The sequence below is a fragment of the Lingula anatina genome, chromosome 2 (genome assembly GCF_051362555.1).
Source record: "Lingula anatina isolate TDL-2025a chromosome 2, LinAna3.0, whole genome shotgun sequence".
Taxonomy (NCBI): domain Eukaryota; kingdom Metazoa; phylum Brachiopoda; class Lingulata; order Lingulida; family Lingulidae; genus Lingula; species Lingula anatina.
In genome coordinates, this window is record NC_141768.1 from 9925550 (window position 1) to 9953228 (window position 27679).

The 27679-nt window shown below is 36.2% G+C and overlaps 2 protein-coding genes across 2 annotated transcripts; one reads left to right on the forward strand and one right to left on the reverse strand.

Moving 5' to 3' along the window:
- Position 1: 1 nt before the first annotated feature.
- LOC106157015 (TOG array regulator of axonemal microtubules protein 1-like) lies at positions 2-20326 on the reverse strand. The gene is made up of 22 exons (XM_087003519.1): positions 18091-20326; positions 13675-13852; positions 13067-13153; positions 12624-12848; positions 11821-11916; positions 10818-10996; positions 10360-10592; positions 9586-9872; positions 8404-8505; positions 7315-7499; positions 6674-7016; positions 6357-6450; positions 5923-6111; positions 5222-5414; positions 4510-4658; positions 3967-4125; positions 3655-3781; positions 3434-3522; positions 2993-3215; positions 2482-2698; positions 2140-2226; positions 2-1859 (listed from the first exon to the last, which is right to left on the reverse strand). The coding sequence occupies exons 1-22, from the start codon at positions 20098-20100 to the stop codon at positions 1600-1602; spliced, it is 5712 nt and encodes a 1903-aa protein (XP_086859645.1). The 5' UTR covers positions 20101-20326; the 3' UTR covers positions 2-1599.
- Positions 20327-21873: 1547 nt separating this feature from the next.
- Positions 21874-25401, forward strand: LOC106177750 (F-box only protein 28). The gene is made up of 4 exons (XM_013560614.2): positions 21874-22041; positions 22420-22668; positions 22896-23118; positions 23932-25401. Exons 1-4 carry the CDS (start codon positions 21931-21933, stop codon positions 24573-24575), a joined length of 1227 nt encoding a protein of 408 aa, XP_013416068.2. The 5' UTR covers positions 21874-21930; the 3' UTR covers positions 24576-25401.
- Positions 25402-27679: the final 2278 nt, after the last annotated feature.

The window sequence follows — 27679 nt, forward strand, 5'->3', positions numbered from 1 at the left end:
GTTGTTGTATATAATAGCATTTTAATGAACCTTTGTGAATAAAATTCATACAATACACACCATGAAATACAACTACTAAGAGGAGCATCAACATATCCTACATTACAAAGCTTCTCCAGGGGTAAATTTCTAATGAAAACATTATACCTGGCATTGTTTTTCTTTGCACTAATTTTAATATAGGATTGGATATATAAACTCCAAATGCAAATGAAGTTAATGGCATATGTATAATGGCTAGTGACTGTTGACTAAAGGTCAAATGTTGGGAACTAGGCAATTTGCTTTTGGCAATAAACTATAACACAAGGAATTGGGCATCATAACCTAAGTGTTATAACTTAAAGGTTTCCTGGTTCAAAGAACTCGATTGAAACAATAAAACATAATTATTAATGAACACTCCATTCCATTGTTCTTTAAAATAAAAAAGGCTTAGAATATTTTTGTAATTCAAATCAAAAGCATACACTAATACTTTTTTTTTTCAAAAATAAAATAGAAATGATAATTATATGTAGTTAATTAAACAAGGAATGCATGGGACAAGCTAAGACAAAGCTTGAGTAAGTAGTGCAAAAATAATAACTTGCAATGTATATCATATCCGTATATTCATTATTTGTACATACACATATACATATATTTATTTATATATAAACACAGTTCGCTCTACCACATTCACACATATAAAAATCTCCCATCAACAAATTGTTTTGTAATAACTGGACGGAATAACAAATAATTCTGACTTCAGTTCGTGCATGACATCTCTTTGGTTATCCCAAATAACAAAAGAGAAGCCAAATGTTCATTTCCAATACTGTGGCACGTAGTGTAGCAGACTTAAAAACTCAGTAAGGCATATCTAAGTAAAATGCAATAATAACGAATGTCCTTCTGAAAACTGGACATGCTACAACAGTGCAACAGGCAATGCATGCCACAATAATTATAGTAAAACTATAATAATGATAAAATTGAGCAATCAATATTTACTGTAAATAATTGTTCACACATTCACATGGACAAGCAGTTCTGTTATAAAGATATGTATGAATATCACAATGAAAGAATGTTGACATAACTATTAAAGCCCCCTTTACACTGGACGGCGTCCTTTCTGCATTCCTTAGTACGGCCCGATTTGAGAGTAAAAAAATAATACTTCACGTGTTGACAACTGGCCAATCACTGAGCTTTCATGCTGCAACCAAAGCAATGCTTGTGCCTCCTACGACCACAGCAATGCCAGTTTTATGGTCACACAAAGGACGCAGCAAGGTCGCTGTCCAGTGTAAAAGGGGTTTAAGACTTAGGCATGTTTGACAAAAGTCCTGAAAGCAAAGGTGTGGACGGCATCAGTTTTAAGTACAGTATTGCCCCTTCTTAAGGACAGGGAAAAGCCCTGAAACCAGTACATCCTTGTAGCCTTCTCCAGCAAACAGTATCAGAGACGAGACTAATTCAGTGAGATCTCTATGCATATTATGCAATCTTTTTCTCTGCAATTCAAGGTATTTGCTTCTGTTTCAAACAAAACGCCATATCACATCATGGAGCCAACACCACCTAAACAGGCTTCAGACTACAAATAAATCACTGTTGCTGATTCTGGATCATATCCTGTAGAGTCTGCATGTGCCTGGGTGCTAGATGACTGCTAGCCTGATCCAGTAAGCTTTGTCCCATCTGCTGGTACAGACTGGAGACCAGGCGTGCCGTGGCAGTTTGTGTATTGCCTGTCCCACCCTGTACAGAGCCACTGCTGGCCTGGGCACCAAGAAGGTGCCATAATAGTGGCAGAACATGGAGCATCACTGGTTTCTGCTTGCGTGGATATACTTTGGTGACCAAGTCTGCATATAAAAAAAATAGAAATTTAAACTTTTAAACATTTTTATACATTATTAATTATATGACTCACAAAAATTCCATAATAGAATGCAATAAGACACCAAATTGAAGATGATAGTCTAAGAAGCTTAACAGTACAACTTGGCATTAAAAATTCTTCATATGTCATTTCTTCTTTGTAAATACATTCTGTGGAAACACATTTGATTATACTGCTTGATTATGTTATATCAATATGTTAAAAAATATTTCACATAGACTTTCAAACTTTTCATCACTTACATGCCACTTTCTCTATCATGTCTGGCTTCACTCTCACATTGCCAGCTTGGGCTTGGTTTGCAAATGGCTGGAGAAGAATAGCTTCATCTAAAAGAAAAATGATGCCAATCAGCATTCGAGTCGTCTATTAATGATGTTCTACTACACAAAAAAATAATTAAATCAATAACAATACAGTCTTTTAATATGCAAATGAACTGCTTTTAAATATTAAGTGAAAATTGCAATATGATATGACAACATCATAAAATTCAATCATATGTGGTTTTATCTGCTCTGAATATTACCTTTTTTTAATTTCTACCAAGCACTTCTAAATTAGACCGAAAGAGACAAACATACCTAGATGTTCCATAAAGCAATCCAATATATCCATTGCAGTGCTATAGATATCTTTGTTCTTGGAAGATAGATTGTTGGACACTGTTTGGATTACCATATTGATACAGGAGCCCATATAATCCTTAAGGAGGGGTGTGATCTGAAGCAACACTTGTAATGCAAACAGGTTCACTTTACTGTTGGAGTCATTCAGTCTTGAAACAAATTTATCAAAAATCTGAAATGGAAATACGACAAAAAATTATGGTGGTTAAGTCTTTGGAAATAGAACAATGCATTATTTGGAGGCTTTCAGTCATCTGATCTAAATAAAAAATGTTTTGATTTCAAGTTATCTTTTGATTAAAGTTTTTTACTCATGAGAAAACTAGTAATGGATGCTGCTTTAACATTATAGTTGTATATCCTATTTTTTTAATAATATATAACACATCTCAATGTTACTATGATAGACACCAGAAGTTATTAATCCTACAGCATAATCTAAAACTTAACTAATATCCATGCTTACTTTTGTGATATTTGCCCCTACAACTTCTGGGTTTTGCTCACACATTTCTGTCAGCCTTGTCAGCCCTTCGTGCCTCTGCTTCCAGTCGCTAGCTCCCAGCATATTGTTCATCTCTTTAATCTCTTCCTGAGTCTGTTCATCCATGTGTACCCTGTGACCTCGCTTTTTGCTCGAGGAACTGGACGGTAGGGAGGGAGAACCTTGGGAGCCATCAACCATACTACTGTAACAAGAAAAGGCAAAATGAAGATTTAAAATTGGGAGTATCATATTAGAATGGACTGTACACTTTGTCAGTCTAACACCAATCAGATAGAGAGTAATGCTTACAAAGAGTGTGTTCACATGGAATTTGTTAACCCCTAAGAAGATGCACCCTTAAAATAACAATGACTTTAAACAGAATAAACTTTGTTTTTTTCCTCGACAAATCAACTTTACCTTCCAGCAGAATTTCCACGTGACCTTGACCCTTGACCTGACCTCCTGGATCGAGCTGTAGGGGTGTCACTTGGATCATCACCAGGGCCCTAAAATGTTGTTTAAAAAATATATATATATATAGCAACAGAGAAACATTGAGATATCAAATTAAAAACAATGATATAAATTTCATTAACCTACATTTTAAAACTCCCCGAAATTGATGTAATGACCTTTACCTTCTGTCTCACATTGTCAACAACCTCCTGTATATTTCTCAGCGTATTCTGTGGAAGATATTTGGTGAGACACTTGTCAAAGTCCTGGTGGGACATCAGCATGTAGAGGATCTTGCGGGCATTGTACCTAGAATTGTAAAGAAATAATTAGGCTTTGAACAGCTGGTAAACAATAGCAAGAGAAAAATGAAAAATATGTTAAAATGATGAAACTACTGTTCAGCCTGGATGATCATACCAATTCACTCTTAAGAAAAATGTTCTTAAAAGTCTCTGCATGTGCAAATTTGCAAGTCTTAAAATGATTTTTACCTCGTCTCTGGAGAGCCATCAGTGGCAAACTGGGCAAGCAATGGCAATACTCTGTCTGTGGTATCTTTAACCCCACTGAGAATTCTGCCAGGTCCCATACGCTCAACTAAACCCACTAAAAGCTGGGAGGTGATTCTTCTTACAGTTGCATTCTTGTGTCTGAAAGTTATTTTATTTCAATCATCACTATAATTAATAAACAAGTAGATATTCTTGCTCCATATTTACATGAACCATTAAATGATTCTAAGTTTAGTAACATTGCTTAACATTAACTGAGTGAAAAATTTATGAAACACAGCGCTTTACCCTACGCTGCAACCATTTCCAGATCAATGTTTATATTTCCCATCCCTTATTTCTAATTTTAAATTATTCAACATAACAACAGTGTTCATAAATACTAAATAAGGCAGAAGTTCATTTTGGGGCATTGGTATGATTAAATCGTCCATCATGAGTTATTTAGAACCAAAGCAGATCTTAAATAATCTAGATAACATGAAATTAAGATATGTAAACAATAAATATCTGTCTACTTACTGTCCACCTCCCTGAATGATAGCTACTAATGCCCTCTGTGGAGTCACCTCAGCAATCATGTTTGCCAGAGCTTTCTCACAATCCTCCCTGATAAAGCCATTGCTCTCACCATTCTTGTGAAGTAGAACTTTTGTTGTGTTTTCAAGATCCTGAAGAAGAAGGGAATATCATATCAACACCAATTTTATATTCTGCTAATGAAGGAATGTTTTACTTACACAATTAAATAATAAGAAAAAAAATTATCAAAAATTAAATCTAACCTTATACAAAGACATCTGGCAACCAAATGATGAAAATGCTTTTGCTTTGATAACATGAATTCTTTTAAAAATTGCATTTAATTTGGTTGCTTTAATCAAGTGTCGCAGGTTTATGTGTATTTCAAATAACCCAGTTCCCATTATGTCTCAGAACCCATAATCGGAAAATCTACATAATCCTATAGATTTTGCAACGGCAACGTTAAGCAGTTCAATAAACACAGAGCCAGCTGAATTAACTTCCTAATCCACTCTGTAAACACAAAAGTACAGGGTGCTTCAAATTGTGTATCATTTATCACATATTGTGTACCTGTTACCACATATATATATCATCAAAGCATTCACCTGAAAAAAACACTGAAATATACATTGAGCTCTTGAGATATGCATCCTTAAAACTGCTGAACATATTTATCAAGTAGAACTGAAGTGAAAAGACAACTTACAGCATCCATATTTTTCTTTAGATTGAGAAACATCTCCCCTAAAGTTGTGATGGCCAGGCGAGACACTTGTGATCGTAAATTTCGCACTTCAGCCATCACTGCCACATTGACGGGATGAAGGTTTGCAGCCAGGACAGCAGGATGGTGTTTGGCAAGTCGTCGAATCAGACTGAGACCATCACATTTCTCGTTCCTATAAAATAAAGTAGGGGGTAGGGGAGTTACAATTTGAAATCAATAAAATTACGCATTTTAATTTTGGATTTGTGCAGGATGCATTGTACTATTGTTCTTATCATTGTTACTGTAAATTTTGCAATTATTTGGGGCAAAACATGAAGAAAAAAAAAAAGAAACACACAAAAGCAAACATGATTTATACCATATGGAAAACTTTCATGGCTGAAGCAGATACTAAGCAGGTTACATGTTCATTCAAGTGCATTTCAATTACTATTGATTTCTCTCAATTCTCTTCTGGCATTTTTTCTATTTGGGTATGTTGTTCTGAAACATAAGCTCATTTCAGCTCACAGCAACCACATCATATACCAGAGCCCAGCTGGAGGGAATTTAATTTCCTGAGATATTAATCAAAAGGAAGCCAAAGCAAAACGAGTAGAATCATTGCACATCTTCATTTTAAAGAAAGAAGAACACATGATTAGTCCACACTGCAATCATTGTGTAGAGTGTCTTACCAGCCATCTTGAGCAAGTTTTGCTTGAGCATCTTTGACTGCTGCTTCTGGGTTACTACAGCGTTTGAGCTCTGCAGCTTCAGACATGGGGCGCATGGAGGAGGACAGGGTGCTGGGAGGACTGTGATCTGCAGCAGAACTGACCTTACGCTCCTTGCTCATAGGGAAAGTATTGGACAAAGTTGGAGGCCTTGAATATAAGAAAAAAATGATTATATTAAAATTATCTAAAATCAATGAATAAATATGAAATAGTCCTTTTTATCTGTGGATTTCAGATGGATGAAAAAGTGCCAATCACCTCTTCAGATTTGTAAAGAAAATAATTCCAACTGCAATTTTCTATAATGCCCATAAAGTACATAATTGAGGATATTAAGAGCAAACAGGTAGAAATTGCTGCCTTACATGTCAGACTAAGAAAGGTGTACTTACGATTTTGACTTCCTCCTAGGCGGAGTTGCTGCTGGGGGCTTAGTGGTTACTAATTTGTTTGGTGTGCCTGCATTATTACCCAAGATTGAGAGATCTAAAATGAAAGAAATGCATTAACTGAATTATCATCCCCTAGACAAACTAATCTAAATGTCTGAAATGTAGGAAACCCCACTGTGAAAATGATAATCCTCAATTTTTTTAACTGTTTCATTGAAGGCACAAAACTGTTCAACCCAGGGTCATTTCAATTCATATAATCTAACACCACCATAAATTAACACTAATACTCAAGAAATCAAACGCTTCATAAATACCTTCTAAATTGAGCTTTTCTTCTGTGGCCAATTTCTTTAACTTCTCCTGCTGTCGTTCCTTTTCCCTTTGTTTTTCTTCCTCCCTTCTTTTTTGTTTTTCTTCCATTATTCTTTGCTGCCTTTCTTCCTGTATTCTCTGCTGCTCTCTTTCCTGCTCTCGTTGCCTTTCTTCTCTCTCTTTCTGCTCTCGGAGTCTTTCTTCACGTTCCCTTCTTTCGTGTTCCTCCCGGACTCGCCTTTCATGTTCCTTTCTTGCCTTTTTCTCCTCTGCTTCTTTAATCCTCTCCTCTCGTTTTTGCTCCAGTCTTTCTTTGGTGGTTTTAGACATAGATATGACAGACTCCTGTAGAAGAGACAATAATGTTTTATTTAAAAATACAAAAAACATTTTTCAAAAAGTGTTTCTCAAAGAAAAAATATTTTAACAAACAAAACAAGTTACCAAACAGTTACTTACTATTTAAAAAAATTCAACAGATGATCAAAAAAGCCAAATCGATTAGATTTTAATCTATCAATACATCAAGACAAATGTCACCATTCCTAAAATACTTGTCAAGATTTCAACTGATTGACAAAAGTGTTATAAACTGTTCAAAATGTTAAACATAAACATTCTATTGAGAAAAAGCACCACTTACATCATCTGATTCCACAAGTCCTTCCTCATACTGCTTCTCATTGGAATTCTGTCGCATGCCCACACCATACACAGGGAGGTCCGGGCTGGCAGGTTCTTGCTTTGACTCCCTTCTCTTGTCTCTGTGTACAGAGGAGTTAAGTGACAAGTCACTGCCACTTTCTGCAGGGGAGTGATCAAACATACCTAAGAGGGTGGAGAAATTTTGACATGATAATGGCTGAACTGGGTATGAATAATTTGGGCCAAAATAGCAAATCATTGTCTCACTGCAACTACGATTCCAAGAATTAATTATCTAAAGCAACCATCATGGACACAGTTTGATAAACAGAAGCCTTAATAAAATTCTTACCAGTCCTTTATAATCAGCTACCTTGATGCTCTTTGCTTTCTTTTTCTTTAGATGGAATACCTTAATGCTTCACATAAAGCAGCATGACAACCAATGTCCATGCTTTATCAATAACAACTATCTGACCAATTTAATCATCTTCAGTTAATATTAACCCTGTCTCTGTGGTTATTACAGCTGCTATCAACAACAAATGTGTTTGCCAATTGATTTTTCAACTCAGTGGTAAACAGGTAGAAAGGGTCACTGGACCATAAGGTGACAGACTGGATAAAATCAAGATAGCAAGATAGATGCATCAGCCTAGACAAGTCTCTTCCAAATCACATTGGCTTTCATTAGTTCAGTGTTTGGGCTTCTTCACACTATCTAAAAATGACCAACACATTCTGACAAACTGATTCATAATGCCTTCGAAACTACTACCTTATTTTTGATAGTCAGCAGAAATGATCCCAAATTTCAAAACCAGATGAAACAAAATTCTGCCTTAGCAATCTTCAGATGTAAAGAGGTGATTCAGAGAACTCTAAATCATCCTCCAAATAAAATTTATTTTAATTGCTTAAGAAAATCATGTATATTGCCATCCTCTGTGATAATCAAGGGTTGTAACAAATCTCAAATTGCTTATGAATAATAATAATAATAATAATAATAATAATAATAATAATAAAACATATAAATAAAACATATACATAAAATCTTAAACTGCACAGTGTTATCTACACTTACCTTTTCCAACTACCCCTATTCCATTAGCAGCTTTTTCTTCCTCTGAATCAGCTGCACCATGGGAATACATGGATGCCATACCCAGGGGAGACAGCACAGGCCCTGGGGACACAGAAAAGGGGAAGGGGTTAACAGAGCTTTTTTCCCATTAACACAGAGCTTTGTAAAAACTCCCAAATGTCAGTGATGTACTTTTGTATATGATAGACTGAACTAATGGATATTTAAAATCAGCACTGTATAACATCAATATAAGATAAGAAAATGTAAGGATCCTTTTAGGTGGGGCAAACCTTCAAGTAATTAGGATGAAACTCTTTGCATTGTGAATGTTGTCTCAAAAAGCAATTTTCAGTAACATGAAAAGCATGGTGAATATGCACTGTTGTGCAAAAGACTGCAATTCTTCAGAACTTATGAGAAAACAACCAGAAAAATGTATCCAGGGATAAATTCTGTCATATTTTATTCCCTGCTGCATGACACTTGCTAGTCTGCCATTATTTCTAACTCCACTCTCCTCCAAATTTCACAAAAAATCTTGGTTGATTTTAATCTAGGTTGTAAGTCTTTGGGCTATCTCTGACGATTTTCATTACAAATCCATCCACCTCTGCTCTTATTACAGGTAAGTATTAAGAGAGATAATGAGAACAGCAGATTTAATTTCCTGCTTACTGAGGGACAAACCCATGCACCTTGCTGTGTTCTTGAGGTGCCTTGCAGGTATTAAGCAGCCTAATAATCAGCTACTTGCTAACCAAAGCTTAATTATACAAGGAAATGGCCACAGCAAAAAAGACTTCAACACATTAATAGACAACTCAGAAAAAATCGAACATCATATACAGACTGCTACGTAGATTAATTTGCCAGATTACAACATTACTGTAATAACTGCTCCTCGTGATTATTTCATTCTATTTAATAAAATGATATTTCTATGATGGTAGCACTCTCCATAAAACAACTACTCAACATTGGCGACAAAACCTGTCATACTGCAAAATATCAGTACAGCCTAAACAGTGCTGCATCTATTCTCAAGGTAGCAAGGTAGCATTTCCTTTGATAAATATGTCAGTAAGGTAAAAATCATGTTTGTCAGCTGAAATAATCCTCAGAGTTAAGACTTCTGACAAACAGCTTTTACAACTAAAACTGCATAAAAATACAGCTTACCTTTAGCCAATCTCCTTTTTTCCCTGGCCTTTGAGTGTATCTGACTTGCTCTAAGATCCCCAGGGGTGGCATCCTCAGCATATCCCCTTCCTATTACTTTTACATCAGAGTTGGGATTCTCTTTAAAGGTAACTCCACTGTTTGGGTTATAATCCAAATGGGGACTCTCTTTTTCCATCCTGTTGTTATTGTCCAAAAGGTTTTCTTGGCTCTTTTTCTTTTCTTTCATGGAGTTCATCCTGGCTATTCTGGGTTTTGTTTCAAAGGGTGAGTCAGACTTCTTATTGCTACAATTTGATAAAAATGGAGAAAAAATTATTATGGCCTTGATTCAAGATGTAATATCAGCTCACTATATATTTTAACTCTTGTGCATATCCATTTTCAAAGCTAAAATTCTGTAATTGTCAAGAAAATGTCTACATTTCTCCTCTAAAATTTTCTCCAAATTTATATATCAACATAGTTTTATATCACTGAAAAGGTAAAAATAAAAATAAAAAATCAACAATAGCATAAACAATCAATATTTACTCAAATATATACAGGCCTGTTGCCAGCGATTTTGAAGAGAGAGAGCAAGTGTCTTTTTCTGGAAAAGTGGAGCTTTTCAAAATAATGACAGAGCCTAGATTATATTTTGATTCACAGCTGACCTTTTTCCAGTCAAAAGGGAATTTTTTGGAATTCCTGACACCCCCCCCCTCCACCGCCTACAGGCCTGACATATACCATATGCACCATCAAAAGGCACATTGTAAAAATGTTCCTCACCTTGTTCTCCGACTTCCCTTGTCTGATACCTCACTTGCTTCATCTCGTGGACTTAAAGTGGACAAAGGACTAAACACTCCACTTTCCAACAAGTAATCGGGACTGGGAGAATTGGAGTTTTCTTGACCTGGGTCAGTCCCAAACTGGTTTTGTTCTTGTCTGTCAAGTTTCTCAAACAGCTTTTCCACCTTTCTTTTGGCACTTGTACGGATGCTGCGGAGTGACGTATTTAGCTGTGGATGATTTTTAAAAATAAATATAAATAATCATCATAACAGTGTCAAAAAATTCACTTTTAAAATAATCAATTTACTGATCATAATAATCTCTACTGGATGTGTTCAATGTCAATTAATGACATCATGCAACATATACAAAAAAATAAAATCAATTGCTGTACATGCATACAATGAAGGGAAGGAAAACATTATTTCAAATATAGTATGTCAAACATTTACTTCTTCAGAATTAGGTGCACCATCCAAGGTGTTTTCAAGGCTGTCCCTCCCACTGTCCTTCTCATCATCTTCTCTCCGCGCAGAGCCTCTATCTGAGAGTGGAGGGACTTTGTGTCGTTTTGACGCAGATCCGCGAGCTAAGGTGGGTTTCAATGGGATGGGAGATTCCAATGGATCAACTGAAGATGAATAATACGAATAATGTGACAATATTTCACCTTTCATAAATTCATAACCTTCGTGGGTGTGGTCTTTGTGATCATTTTATCCTTCAATTATTCTGCATGTGCTAATGGAGCACCACTTGATCTTTTTTTCAGCTCTTTGTGTCATTAATGGAATTGTCAAAAAAAATTATAAAAGACGGCCTGTTACACAATCCATTTCACGCATGCCAGTGTGCACACCTATTGATCAATTCGTTCAATTAGCTTATATCTAATGACTTCTACCTGAACTGTGTGTTTTGCTTCTTTCTGAGCTTCCACACCCATGGAAATCAATATCGTGTGACTCTTACACAATAGATTGGCCCAAAGAGTGATGAGTTTCCGGCCATGATTGCACACAACTTGTTTTTTCAATCCCATTTAGCTCACATGATAAATCGTCATGATGTCAAAGACATGACAAGATAATGAAACATGGGTAGGTTCTTGTCCTTTATTTAGTTTGCAAATATGTCACTGTCAGAATACAACAAATAATAATACCATTACTCATTATGAAGACTATCTTTTATCCCTTATTGCTGTATCTCTTACATGGAAAATATTAATGCACAAGGACTTATGCAGGGTTAAAGAAGAAAAATCAATTAACCAGGCATTGTTGAGGCCTAGGCTCCAGCAATAATAAACTGTTTACGGCATTAATAAGGCTTACTGCAAACGACAAGAGAGAATCAATGACAGATGATTCTTAGAATTTCCACGGTCAAAGTTTCCCAAAAGCCAATAACAATTTAGAAATGGGATTTAATCAACAAGTTCAAAGTACTCACCATCTCTCCTACTGTCTTGGGTGTAATGGTCTCTGGGGAGGCTTTCCAATGGATGGTTGTGTTCAGGCCAGTCTGGAAAGTTGGGTGTCTCTGGGGCTGAATAATAATAGCAATAATAACACAATGAGCAAGTTTGGAACAGTGAAATTAATGACAAAAATATATGGTTCTCATAATCTCATAATTCAAAGAAATGCGAAATTAATAGCTGCATTTGTAATGATAACACAGAAAGGAGTGCTCTGTTTACAATATCTGGTTGGATACAAATTTCCTCATTAGTTTGGGTACAGTCTCTAAGTGAATTCACATCTCGTTATCCAACTGATAGACATCCACGGACAAAATCATTACTAATACTTTATATATGGCAAATGGAGATGACCTTTCAATAATCAACTGGTAGACCCAAGCTTAATGAGACACATACCAAATAACAAGTCATTAGAATATGACAACTAACAATAAGCACTTCTACTTTCTCTATATATGTGCCATTGGTGTAGTAGATTTATGGAAAGTTATTTGTAAATGTAGGCTGAGAGGAGAGAGCACTCTTAACTAATGCTTAATATTTGCAGTATGACCTCAGCATACATCAAAATTAGAATTAAAATTAACAACATGCCATGCTGGGAAGGGTAAAGGCCAATATCACTAATATTTGCTGGTTGACGCAAACAAAATTTGTTTATGATACAGATTCATTGTACCCCTAAATAATTAAAGGCCATCAGAGACAGCCCACAGAGATAAATGATGATCTGGTTCATTAACTAAATAGCAAATGAATCACATTTTACCTGAAATTGGGTCCAATATCGGCTTGTTGGGTTTTGTTTCGAAGTCCAGTCTTTTCCCATCTGGCCAAGAGCTAGACAGATCCTTAACGTCTTTGCCTCCAAATGAATTGGACGGAAAGTAAGGTTTGTTGAACATGGCTGTGTCATCTGGATAGCTTTCTGCCACTGGCCCACTGCTCCCCCTACTACGTGCTGGTGATGATGTGGCCGAGGACATAGGACCACCTACATAATGGGAAACACCATCAAAATTTATTTTTCATAAAATTTTATATTTAAATTGGTGAAATATGCCACTCAACTTCTTAAAATATGCCACTGTACTTCTAAGTTCATTTGAAATATTAAGTTTCATGTCATTTCAAAATTTCCATCATATTAAGTGATAGTAATAGCCGACACAAAAGCCTCAATGCTGAAAAATTTCATGTGTACTTGTTTACCTTTTTCTGTGCCTGAATCATTGTCTCTGTTTGATTTTAACTTGTTTCTAAGATATATTTGTTTGTAACTACTGGCAGACTTTCCACCTAGAAGATAACAGCAAATAAGACCATAAGACTCATTACAGAATAAAATAACTTACAAATGCATCTCAAAATTTAACTGTCATCTTAATAATATTAATGAAAGTAAAATTATGAAACAAACCAAAATGGTCAGTATCTTTACATTGCTGTTTCTGGTTGTTCAGCAGATAAATAGAAGAGAAAACATCAACTCTTGTAGAAAAACAAATCCCTAGGTAAAAATAAATAAGAAATGTCACGGAAATGTGATCCAGCATGAATATACCAAAATATCAGTGACAATGTTTATAATCTGACAGGATTTTACCTATTTGACAAATCCTTTTAATATTTCGACAAAATAAAAATTTGGCAGCCTACTTGTAGGCCTGCAATCATTGAATCAGAAGCAAACAAAGAAACCTGTTAAAAAATGCACACCTGGTCACAATTTGTTTTTATCAAATACAAGCAGAAAATTATTACCACCATTAGTTCCATGCCTTATATCTATACTTGACAACAAACAATCAATGTGTTACCTGTGTCAGGAGACTGATCTCTGATGGGAACACCACTACCCCCAGAAGTCTGTCTTCTATATGGTTTACGTGGAGGAGGCTGGTTTTCTGTATGTGCTCCCAAGCTTTCTTCACCCCAAGTTGTCCTTGGTTTGAATGGAGGTGGGGTACTCTCTGTTAGAGGTTTTGGTGGACGGGCCTAGAAAATAAGTTAAATAACAATTTATGTATTACACTTGATCAAAAATCACACAGGTTCATGATGTGTTTGATGCCTTTGATTAGAAGTTATGCAGAACATAACACACTATAAAAGTGTATAAGTAAAATTATTATCATAATCATGTACAGTCTATACCCTCTATCCACCTTGTAATTTTTGGCCAGATAGAAGCAATTTTAAAAATCTGCATGCGCGCAGAGGGCATTGTACCCACTGTATAGGGAGCTACTACAGGAGATTCCTCAGTTAACTTCAATCTGTAGTAACAAGCTTTTCAGAAGGGGCTACTTTATCTGTCCAAGAAGTTATCATTATAACTTCTTGATCTGTCACAAAAGAGTAAGTGATTAAATTCAGAGCAATTAACTGTCTTGATTGCTGTCAAGGGAAAATGACTTGGGTCTCTTAAGTGGCAGTGCCTGAGCAGTTATGCAAACAATTACCAGCCATGTAATCAACCTAGATATCTCATCACAGGGTCACAGATAGTAAATTGACCATCTATTCATCTAAAGACATATCTGTGAATATCCTGTGAAAAGTCAATCTGTGGCCCTGGTAGAGGGTATACAGTCTGGATGGTTGGGGATTGTTATCTTACCAGCAAACAAACCACTACAGATAGGAAGAGGATATTATCTTAATCTGTTAGATGATTGCTTCTATTTTATACTAGTATATATATATATATATTTCAAACAGTTTATCTTCAATTCTGCTACAAAACAATGCACTTGTCAATAAAGAAAGAACATACTGGGGCAGTGGACCCCTTTTTGTTAATCTGAATTTTCACCTAAAGCCTATCCAGCAAACAAAATTCCATTAGTATTAGACATTCTCTCTTTACTACCAGTCTCAATCACTTATCTACAGCCCAGACTTGGTTTAGTTTGGTTGGTAAATCCATTTGGCAAATAGAGAAATAGCCACAAGTGATAAAATATCTCAATTCTACCCCTTGATAAGTGTGCCAAAATCTCAATACTTTTTTATGTGAAAAAGTGCAGACAAGTCCCACTTTCTACAAGTAGATGCATTACTAGTGTTTACGTGCATAATCAATCTGTTTAATCTGTCATTATGAAATTATACAAGTCCGTAACAAGTGACATGGCAATGTCTGGGTTGTATAACATGTCACACCACATGAGGAACAAATCAATGAAGAGTTCCACACTTCAAATTGAAGCACAGAAAATGGACAACTGTGTGCTAATGAATTCTTTATGATAGAAACAGGTTAATGTTTGACAGTGTTAACAGAGCTAGAAACAGTATTCCTATGCACACTTTCAATGTGTCTACAACAGCAAGTATACTTAGATTGATTCCATCCTCTTTAAATAATACTCTTAAATGATGTAAATTATTAGTTCAATATTCTAGCAAATTGATTGATTTTGGTGCTATTTAAGCTTAAGATATGTAATCATGCTGCAGTAAACTTTGAAAGTTAAAAAACAACAATCTTATTTAAGCAATAAGTTCAGTAACGGCTTTAATTTTTTTAACCTCTGTCATTGTCCCTAACACCCTTGACACACAATGCTCTTTCTTTTCACAGCAACATTTAAGTTTATGCAATTTTTTTTCTATATTTAGAAAAAGCAAATAAAAAAAAAACTTCCACAAAGACCTAATACCTTTGGCTTAACATGTTCTATGCATTGGGCTCCAAAACCCTTTAAAACGTAGCTTAACTATCAATGAAAACCTTTCACCCAACAACTGGCACTGAACAAACAATGAAGTGCTTACACAAATATCATAATAGAAACTAACACCATAACAGTGCTTTATACCATACATATCTTAATACTCGGCTCTCTTTATTTCTATATACTTATGCCTGGACTGTGATAGTCAAATCTGAATGCAAATGACATGGCAAAAAAAGAAAATATATATGTCTGAACCAACTGCCCCTTTTCATTATAGCCCTTCTTCAATGAAATTTAACCCTTATCTGTACTAGTAAGCAATGTAATATAATGAAAAATACTTGATCCACCCTTACTTTTCAAATCAGAACATAGACTGAGTACATATAGAAGCACTATTGCAAGGTCCAACAAGTGATCTTAACTCAAGTTTTACAGAAAGATTCTGTATTCAAAGTACATATAAAAATACATTCTATTTTATAGCATTTCTTTATTATGGCAACATACTTTTTATTCCACAAACTTTAAGTAATTCTATTTATAATTTTCTTCTATATTAATATTGTGCAAATGTTGATTTCAGATAGCTATTTTGACCCATAATTATGTGTATACAGTACACTTGCTCTGTGAATCTAGGCATGCCACTTAAGAGGAGTAATTAGCTGGAAAGGATGAGGGGCAAAGGGGATTTAGATATCAATTTTGAAATTTAAACTTTTTTACCTTTGGCAGTTTATGAACAAGAACCACTAGAGTCAAGTGTGTTCAGGCAACAAACTCAGCTACAAAACACAACCTTTGATGTTTGACCACATAGCACAAGCTATATAACAATTGCCAATTTCTTGGTTCATGAATTTATTATGGGAGTTCTAATGTGATTTAGGTATGCATTATGTTAAAGAAAAGAATAAAATCTGCTCATTGAAGCACAACTGGTGTTATTGATTAGCCATAAATTTGTGTGGGTGCCAGGATGTAACCGTGTTTCTTCAGTGAGGTCTTTATTGTGCCACTGCACTGGTGTGTGCCATTTCCCCAATGAATCGATTTTAGAATTGATTTTAACTCCCAACCAACCAATTACAATTCATATTCATAAATATCAGTATGTTACACCATGATTTACCTTTATTGTACCAGACAAAGTAAAATATCAACTTTCAAAACTCTCTGCAAAACCTATTTCATCTTTCTCGTATAACACATGCATGGCGAAGTTGGATAAAATAATCCTATTTCATATTCAAGTATAATTAATTTGCAAAATATATGCAAATGAGTTTGTAGGATGGAAAATAAAAAGAAATATATTTATGATAAAAAGGTGAAAATTTTATTGCTCTTGATAATAGATATAGCATAGAAGTTCTGTAAGCTTTCTAATGCAACTGCAGTGTTGTTCACAGCTGGAGTACTAGTGCTTTCAAAATTTTTATCCATATAGTATTTTAAGTTATAATTTTTTATTCATAAATCTACCTGGACTGATGAATTAACATTATTCTAACAATGTACTGACACATGAAAAAAACTGCAGCAATATACAGTACTTTACCAATTCCTGAACACCTCATAATCTACATTACTTGGCTTAATTCACCGAGTCACAATTTTAAAAATCATCAAAAGAAACCCTTATTTAATAGTGCCAATTGATAGCCCCTCAAAAATTACTCAACATCCTTCAGGTAGCAAGACCTAGTTCTGACAGTAACCAAACTGGGGACAAAGTGGACATCATTTAACCCTGCCCTGAGTGGACCATTACCCACCTGTGCTAGGGCTTACTGGTATGAATGGATGCAAGTAGATCAATGTTTTGGAAAATAACACTCTCTTGCAATAGGTCACAATGCTAAGAGAAACACTGCCCAGTGATTCGTGTTTACACATATAACTTCTAAAGGACTGTCAACATAAATCTGATATAATCTGGTTATGCAGTTTAATTATGGCCAACACGTCTGTATCGGACCAACAAGTGACCGACTCAATTTCTTTTCATCAGTTCATTATTCTGAACAATGAGAGACCATGATACCAATGATGTATCATTCCCATTTAACTTAACTAACATAGATTGCTCCAGACAAGGGTAAACATTGCCGAAGATAAAATATCGACCAATTTTCTGCCAAAGAATTATTATTTACAAGCTATCAGATTATTTTCTTTGAAATTTCAGGAGTTAATAAAGAAGTTATCTAAAACAAATGCTAAGTCCCAACTCAATTTGAAAACAGCTTTATATTCCAAATATAAAACTAATTTTGTAGCAAAACATAAACAATATGTCAAGTAAATTGTTTCACAAATTTAAACATTTCTCCAATCTGCATTTGTGCCTTTAGGATCAAATGTGCATTACACTTCGGGTTTTGTTTTCAATATATTCACTGCATAAAAGTTGTTGTTTGGGGTTTCAAGAAAGGGAAAATGCATATCAAATTATGAATTTTTAGTCATTACACGAGGAAAGATCAAAATGTGGATTGGTCAAAGAAAGATTTGATTAACAGAAAATATCATCTTGCTACTCACTTGTGAAGCAGGTGTATTTGATGAATGATAGCCTCCATTTTCTTCCCTACCAATGCTGTCATCGTCCTCAGCCCAAGGGAGTTTCTTCTTATCCCGACCAGCACTGAGAAATCTCCTTGGAGAGGGTCCGGTAGAGACAGGGCTCTCTAAAGCAGGGGCTGGTGTGGAGCGTGCAGATCCTGCAACTGATTCCAACTCCATGGTGTCTGATCGTGCTGATCTTGCAGAGCCTCCCCCACCCCCTGCAGCCTGCATAATCCAGTCTATATCAGCCCCTTGTGAGGCAGATATAGAGGCCGAACTTTTCTGTGAACTTGAAGAGAGAGTGGTGGCATATTCAACTAATCCCTCACTGTTGATTCTAGGAAGTTGTCGTCTGGCTAGCCGTGCCTGCACTGCAGCCATTACTCCATCCCCTTCATAGCTTAACTCTACACTATCTACAGCTTGGACTAGGGGCTGTAGCCTCCCAGCTCCCATAGCTTGGGCCAGCATGCCAAAACACTCCAAAGATGCTTGTCTTACATGCCTCTTGGAGTCAACTAGTGTAGGCCCTATAGTTTGACACAATGAGGGCAGATCAAAGTCATAACTGGGAAAAGTCAGAAGTGCTGCTATGATGATATTCAGTGCTTCTTGGCGGATCCTTGCACTTCGATTGCCTAGCTGCTCACAGATCACAGATAACACAAATTTGGGAGAAAGCGAGGTCATTAAGTGTCTGGCCACTTTGTGCACAGACTGACGTACAACTATTTTATTGTCATTTAAACATTTGCACACAGCATTCAGTATTGGTTTGGAAAAGGGCCTAACACTTGACCCAAGCTTGACCACAAGCATGTCTAATATGTCCATGGTAGTCACACTTATTCTGAAGTTCTTATCATCAAGCATATTGTTTAGAAGGCCAACTAAGGGCATCATATGTGGTATAATTAAATCCACATCCTGAAGCCCTCCAATGATAATTTTGAGCTCTTCAATGGCAGCCTGTCTTGCTCTGAAGTCCTCCTGATTGTTCAATCTCTCCATAAGGTGACTAGGTATAATGCCCATCTCCACAATGTGAGAACTCTGCTGCTGATATGTGGGAGTATGAACAATAGGGTTCTGTTCCTGGAGAGGAGTACTGGGCCCTGATGGTCTTGGAGATGCCACATTGCTTTGTGTACTGACTGTGAATCTCCTTGGGGTACCATTTAAACTGGAGTTCAAGTCTGTGCTAGATGTCCGACTATCAAAGCCATTTTCTTCTTTTCTGTTTGTTAACTTGCAGTAGTACCGTCGGACAGGAACTGGCAGTCGCTGAATATATGCATCAAACACATTGTCTCCTACAAGAGTTCTGATTTTTTCAAGTGACATTAATGACACTTGAGTGAGATTGTCTTCAACGCTTTGAGAAGTGGCTACTAGTTGTTTGGCCAAAGCCTGTGTAATTTCCAACAAATTCTCATTTTCAAACTCCTTTGTAAAGAGCATAGGTAGCGCAACAGTGGTCTCTCTCTTGACTTTGAAATCCTCATTTTCTAAACCAAACTGGACTAATGCATGAAAAACCTGCTGGATGTTACTGGTATATTTCATATAAACATGAACAGTTTGTATAACTGCTTTTCTTATTGTAATTTTGCTGTCTCCAAGATTAGGAATAAGCTTAGGAAGCACAACTGTCATGCACTTATCCAAGTTATCATCTAATTTTGGAATCAGTTCATTAATCAGGTTGATACATTGGTGGCGAACGTCCCAGTTGGTATCCGATACCGCCCTCGACAATCCTTGAAATATGGAGAGCTGGTCCTGGAATGGCAACCGGCCTCCATGTCTCCTGGCAGTCTGACGCAGCTGGTCTAGAATGTCTGCCCTTTTCTGGAAGCTCTGATCGTAGAGTTGATCGAGCACTACATCTTGTTCCATTATACTGATACCAGACGGATGTGTTATATAGTGATCATCGTTGACATTGTAAGCGGGACTTGGAAACTTTGCAACGGTACCTGCCATCAACAAATTTGTGCCGAAATTTAGTTGACGTAAACGGACAGGTTTCCCTGCAACGTTGTCTCAACTCACTGAGGTCCACAAAGTAAAAACATCCCGTTAATTTGACGACTGCTCCACAGAACCTACGGATGTCAGTCACCTTCCATCGCCAATAATCACTCACCGAGACCAAATATTGATCACATAAATTCCAAGATGGCTACTTCACTACAACAATCTAGTCACGTGACAAGTTCCCGGATGAATAATTTACATTGTGTCAGTTGCACTTCTGTCACATCTATAACAAGTAAGATGTAACGTAAACTTTGTAATACGGTAGACTACAAGTATATTTGATGAGAGGAAAGGTGGGATGACACTGCCATTGGAAAATTTTATTGTGATATTAATGTAGGACCTACCTTTTTTGGAATTTATCACTTTCTCATCAGCAACAAGATTTTGTTATTTCAAAATCTTTAGAACGTAAACATCTTTAAAAATTTATAGCCACGTTAATGTTAAACTGATGCTCAATAAATAGGTTTATTTAACATATTTTTATTTAGTTGAAAGAAAAGGAGTATTAGAATTGTCTGTCCAAGTAAAACTTAACTTACATGAGGCTAGCAACTGAAATCACTGAAAAAATAATTACTAGATTTCTGCCACAAAAATAACTGTTCGCTTTGGCCAAACGATTTTTCCACAATTACCAATAGTTAATGAATCCATACAGCATTTCAAGTTTGTCCAATTTTTTTTTCTAAAAAAGTTTTATATATAAAAATCTCTTAAGAGATTATAAGGGAGGTATCGTCGTCTGTGAAAGCCCATCTGTGATGGTCTGATCGCAAGCAGAGATTCCAGAATAATTGTGATAACCGCTGTTTTGGTGTTAAAATGAATTGTATTATATTTCTATGAGTTATTTACAGTGTATTTTTTGTGAAATACATCCATCTCAACAGTTGTTATCCCTTTGAATTACGCAATAAACAGCATGCGGCGACTTTCACGGTGTCGCCCGAAAAAATTGGGGCGTTTTTTGCCGCTGGTCATTATTTTTAGTAGGCTAATTTGGTGTTTTTCTGATACTTTTAAAATTATTTTTTTTAAATCAATTCAGTTATATCTAGACAATATGGTGATAGGTAACGGTCAAATGTTTTTCACAAAACATGAGAAAGCTGCATTTTCTTGGAAGGTAATTTGCAATACCTTTGTTACCAGGCATTGTGAAAAATATACTTGAAGTTGAGGGCAAAATGTGTCAGTCAAATAAACTTGCATCTTATAATACCCCTTTAGTGCAATCTAATTTTTGTTAGTATTTAAAAAAATGCAAGTATCATCCAAAAGAGTTGTTATTAAAAAAAAACTCGTCACTAAAACCCTCATTAGGCCTACTGAATACGAAAACTGCATATTAGCAAGGCATGAATCGAAAAATGTTAACATTATTGCACAAAAAAGGCAGATTGATCACTTTCTGTCATCAAAGGTTTAGAAAAAGTAGAATATGTGTTTAACTTTTTTCACTTTTCTGTTTTCTTCAACGTACGCCTACATGTAGGCCTATGTGGGGAGTCCTGCATGTAATATAACATCGATGTACATAGGCCTATATATTGAGAACCATTGTGAACTTAAACAATACTGTTTTGTTCTCGATCGTTAAAAAGTTTAACAGTAACCTAATATGTATTAAACAAGCTAATGGAAAACAATCCATTCTATTTTGAAACAGTAAGAACAATGTTTAAATAAAGCTGAAAATAAACCGTTCAAGTGCCACGTGGCGGAGCCACCTTTCCAGCTCTTCTTGAAATTAATGTGAAAACAAACATGGCGACGTCGGGCACGTCCGACACTATATCTCTTTTGGATATTCCACCAGAAATACTCGAAAGGATACTAAGTTGTCTCTCATACGAACAATTAAGCACATCAAGATTGGTAAGAATACTGTTTTGTTAATAAATAGAAAGTTTGATCTATTAAATTGGTGTTCTAGATTTTGACAATACTCGTTATGAAATGTTTGGGAAATTCCCAGTGACGCGTCGATTTAATGCGTTCTTTTATTGCAGAATATATTTCGAAAATCACAAATTCAAGGTTAAAAGTAACAACCGAATAACTTCAAAATGTTTTTCTTTACATATTTGGTATTATTTAAGGCCCAGTAGCTCTTAAATTTTCATTAATATTTCCGTCTGTGTCTCGGTATCAAATTAACTTGGTTGACATTTTACCATGAAAAATGTTTCACTTCACTGGCAAACATAATTAGACTTGGTTTTTTAATTATTTGAGTGTTTTACATTATTTCAGGTGTGTAGAACATTTGACCAACGTTGTCAGCAACTCCTAAACCAGGGATTTACCAAAGTGGACAAGTTCCATGCACAGTGCCAAAAAGAACTGAAAGTTCAACTCCCTCGAAGAGAGTCAGAGAGGCGCAATCATCCCCTTGCTCGCCATATTGACATCCTGGCTGCCATTGAAACTCGCCTGTCTCTCTTAGGAATGACGTATATGAAATATGTGGACCTGGGCCTGGCATGTTTTATTCCTGGCAAGGTGAGTTTTTTTTTTTTTCCAGACAAAAATAGAACAAAGGGGTTTACTGGATGATTTGTTTCAATTTAAGTTGTACCTGGGATCAAAATGTATTAAACTTTTAAAAGTTAAACTTTAAGGTGGGTAAAAAAAAATTGCATTGTGCCATGATTGTGGATATCCCCATGAATAATTAAAATTATTGCTTAATTTTGTAAGTAATTTCTTTACTTCCATTTCAAATGTAGGTCCTTGATGAACTCTTTAGAATTCTGCACTATGTAAAGAATGTGAACACTCCACCAAGGGCCCATGAACTTCTGCAAGAACTTAGAGACATATCCTCAATGGCTATGGAACACTTCGATGAAAAGATCCTCCCTCACGTTCGGCAAAAAATGACCCAGGCAGGAATTAGCCCAATTACTATGGCTTTTGCTAACAGAGCAGAAATAGCTGTCACACAACCAGGTGAATACTCATTTAATCTTTGGATTAGATTAATACCCCATTCACACTACAGTTGCCAAAATGCGCATTTCTATAATTCGGATTTTTCGTAAGGAATCCGATTCGGTATTGCGTTCACACTCGCTAAGTGAATCCGAATCCCATGTTGAAAATTTCAGGTTTAACTTCCTGTTTTGAACACTCGCGCATGCGCCGCACAGGAAATCTTCAAATACCAACAAAAATTTGTGACGACAAATGCAACTCAGCAGACATTCCAGCATTCTTGAGAAGTATAAGGTGGCAAAATAAGTTTGTTTCCTCGTGTTGTAGTGAGTGGTGACCTCCAAATACGTTTGGTGCAATCGCTAAAGTAATAAACAAGCGTTCATAGATATCCGCACTTATCAGCACACATGCGCAGTAAAATCTGTACAGGTGTCGATTCCGGTAAGTTATCCGGATCGCGCTTAGAAATCCACCTCGCTTGCAGGATTTTGAAAATGCGCATTACAAAAATCCTCTTGCGTTCACACTACTGCATTTATTCGAATTGTAACCTAATTCGCAATTTATCCGGATAACTGAGCATAGTGTGAACGGGGTATAAGTTTCTCATGGCTAAGTGAATCCTCATTTTATAATTGGAACCATATTTTAGTTTTTGAGCAGTGCTGGTTTATGCACCACATAATTTAGAACATGTAAATTCTGATTGTGCAATAAGATTTTCTATGGTATATTAATATAATTAATATACTAGTAAATAATAATTAGCTTGTATTAAAAAATGAAACTATAAGGAATACCTCAAAATAATATATTATATTTTAGGACCTGCATCAGCAAGGCCCATCTTCACCCAAGAATCAAAACCTGCACCTACCCTAAGGCATAAAGCTGCAACTCCCCCTGGGTCACAAAAGATATGCCAGTTTATCAGGACCATTGGAAACAACAACAAAAAAGACATATCTGAGTGTAAAAATACCGTGAAAGGGTTGAAACAAAGAGTAGCAGAGCAAGATCGAAGGATAAAGGAGCAAGAAGAAAAAGCAGAAATTCAAAACAGGAGGCTTGCCGAGCAAGAGCAGAAGATCATAGACATGAATCGCAAAATTCTGGAGTATGACCAAAAGTTTGTTGACCTTACTGCTGAGATCATGAAAGTGCGGGGTCAAGGCCTTGCAGCAAGCACGGGGAAATCGGCAGACAAGACAGGGACTGATATTTCAGTGTATCTTGCCCACGATGAGAAGCAGGATGAGAAGGAAAAAGATGGAATGGTATCCCAAGAGAGTGGGTACACATCAGATAATCAAAGCAGTGTGTTTGACAATGAAGAGGGATCTACAAGTTGTACTCAAGTGATGAACAGATGCAGCCCTATTCAGCGTGGCAAAGGGAAGAGCACTAAAAAGCGCAAGTGGGACCAAGAGAAGGGGGATACCGTGGGCGTTAAGATTTTAAAATATTGACTTACCAACGCTCTAGTTTTAGAACAACTATTGCATAAGGTTATAATCAACTTTCAATCACTTATCCTGCTGAATTCATTTTCTTTCACCTCATCATGTGCATATTCACCTCAACATATGTAGCAAGCCTAAACAAAATTGATGTGATTGATTTTTTGTGTTTGTATTGTATAAGTTTTTCTCCAAGATAGACCCCCCTTCAAAAAAAAAGAAAGAAAGAAAGAATCAATCATTGCTGCAATGATTTTGGAATTGGTTCTCATATTGCCATTTCTAATTAATGCAGGGTATCTAATAAGGAAGTAGACGGTTTGAACCCATGAGGAGTTGACGGAAAATGGCAACTCAAAATGGCTACTAGTACTATTGTATTAATCATGTAACATAATGGCGTGTCTGCATGTATTACCCAAGGGTGTTTCAGGCATGTTCTTTCAAGAATAAGGCCTTGGTTATTTAACCAGTAAGTATATATGCCCTTTCACCAAGGTGCATTTTCCATAAGAAATCAAATGTTAGAATGTATGAGGCTAATAATGAAAATTAAGCATTAAGCCAACATAAAGTGATAGATGGTGTTTCAAAGATGTTTGTTTTATATTATAAACATTTTACATGATTATACATTCATATGATAACAGCTTTTTGATGTATTGATGCTTAATTGTAATCTAAGACTGAAACACATAGAATTTTGAGTGTTCAAGCTAGGAAGATACCGCAAATTTTCTTTGCTACACGCCATTATACTAATAACTTAGTAACAGTCCATTGTTTTTTAAAAAGGTTGTTAATGTCTTAATAATAAACTGGTATGCACAACTTACAGTACACTATGATTTAGTTTTGGCGTCACTGCAATTTTGATTAAAGTGATTATCTTGAATTTCCTATTCAAACACTTTTCAACTTTGGATGATCTCACGGTTGGATATTTTTGACTCAAAAATACCTATAACTAAAAAACCAGTTTATAGGTTGGACTTACGTGAACGGTTTTGGATATGGTGCACTTCACTGATTAAAAGGAATGTGTTGAAATTTGCAGAAAATTTTTGCTATGAAAAAGGACCAATGTTCAGTGTGCTTAAAAAGGAAGAGAAATGGTCGCGGAAGGTTATGTAAACTGATTCATTTGTTGATTTTGTGCTGTGTTTGTATCCATGTAAGCAACTCGAGTGCATATACATGCTCTCTTGAAATATCTATTCCTTGACAACCGTGCGACTGTTTAAATTGTGGATATCTTATATATTGTCCCTTGGAGAGAATGGCATCTCGTTTTAGTTCAAAAACGAAAATTCTATAGATGTATATTTTCACTCAGATTCAGTATTAGATGTATACACTGATGCTCATAAGTTAAGCAACAATTTCTTATTTTTCGAATTTCTCAGCAACCAAGATTTTTATTGAGGCAAAATTTGTACAGTAGCTAGATATTTCTCTTGTTTTTACTTTGACTTACTGGACCGTGACATTTGAATACTATTTACTGTTGGACACGGTAGAATATGCAATGGGGGTGCCACTTGCGAAAAACACAGTTTGGCCATGCCATGAAGGGCTTCCAGTTTGGCTAGTTTCATGGGCACAATTTGTTATATTGCACCAACTAATGGTTAGAAGAGGACTCAACGAGGTAATCAGATGGCAAATAACAGGAAGCTGGGGTTCAAAAAAGACAGATTGCAAGGCAACAAAAAAGTAGCACCAAGTCAAGTGTCCAAGCTGGTAGCAAAATGGTGCCAAACTCGTCATGTATTGGACAAGGCTCTTTCTGGTAGACCGCACGCAAGAGATGAACATGTCTGGTTCGATTATGCCACCAGGACCAGTTCATGTCGGCCAAACAACTGAGGAACATCTGGCCTGGATTAGGAAGAGCTCTAATCAGAAGGCAATCAGTCAACAGGCCTTTTTTAGAAGATTAACTTCCATCTAAAAGACCTCGTCAAAAGCCACAGTCGACCAAAAGACACAAGCAAATAAGATTGGCATGAGCCAGATACCGAGAAAGATGGAATCTCAGGACTGGGCGAAAGGTCCTGTGGACTGAGGAGACCAGATTCACTTTGATGTATGCAGATGGTCGGCTAGGCGTCTGGAAAGGTCCAAACCAAGTGTTTCAGGATGATTGTGTTCTTCTGCGTGTTCAGGGTGGGGGAGTATTCGTCATAGTATGGTGCTGTTTCTCATATGATGAAAAATTGCCACTGTACGTCATTCAAGGGAGGTACCCTGGTCAACAATACAGAGACGAAATACATTTGGGGCGCATACAATCACACATTCCAGCAAATCCATGGAAGAAAAATCATTTTGGTGCAGGACAATGCGTCAAGCCAGAAAGCACGGTCCGTGCAAGACGCACTGCAACAGCACGGTATCCCAAATTTAGATTGGCCTGCAAAGTCGCCAATTCTCAATGGAATCGAACATGCTTAGGATATGATTGACAGGGCAGTAAATGAGACACAACCTCCAGTTAGAAACATTAGATAGGTCCAGCAGGCAGTACATGAAGAATGGGACCGGCTACAAAGCAAGATTGGCAGAATTTGGTGGCAAGTTGCAGGAGACAATGTGAAGCTGTTGTTCAAAACCAGGGAAGGCACACCCGATATTTATTGCATAATAGACGACTAATCATCTATTATCTACAGTCTTCTTTTATTAAAACTAATTCTTAGATGATTGAACTTTATTTTTTTATAATAAGCTGTTTTAGTCAGCCCGTACTTTTTGCTGTGTGAGCATACTTTTTTGACACATGGTTTGGCATATTTTAGTACCGTTTGGTTAATAAAGTTATTTTGATTATTACAGTAAGCTATGTCGTGTATTTCTTTAACCGAAATATTCAACTTGAATAAGTTATATATAAAACATGAAAAAAATATGCGTAATCCCACCAACAAATGAAATAATGATCATGATGGAAGAAACTGTTGAAAAAACCGGGGTGTTGCTTAACTTATGAGCATCAGTCAGTGAATCAGTGTATTTACCTCCGCCAAGGAGGTTATGTTTTCACCCCTGTTTGTTTGATTGTCCGTCTGTCTGTCTGGCATCAACATAATTCAAAAAGTTATGGACCGATT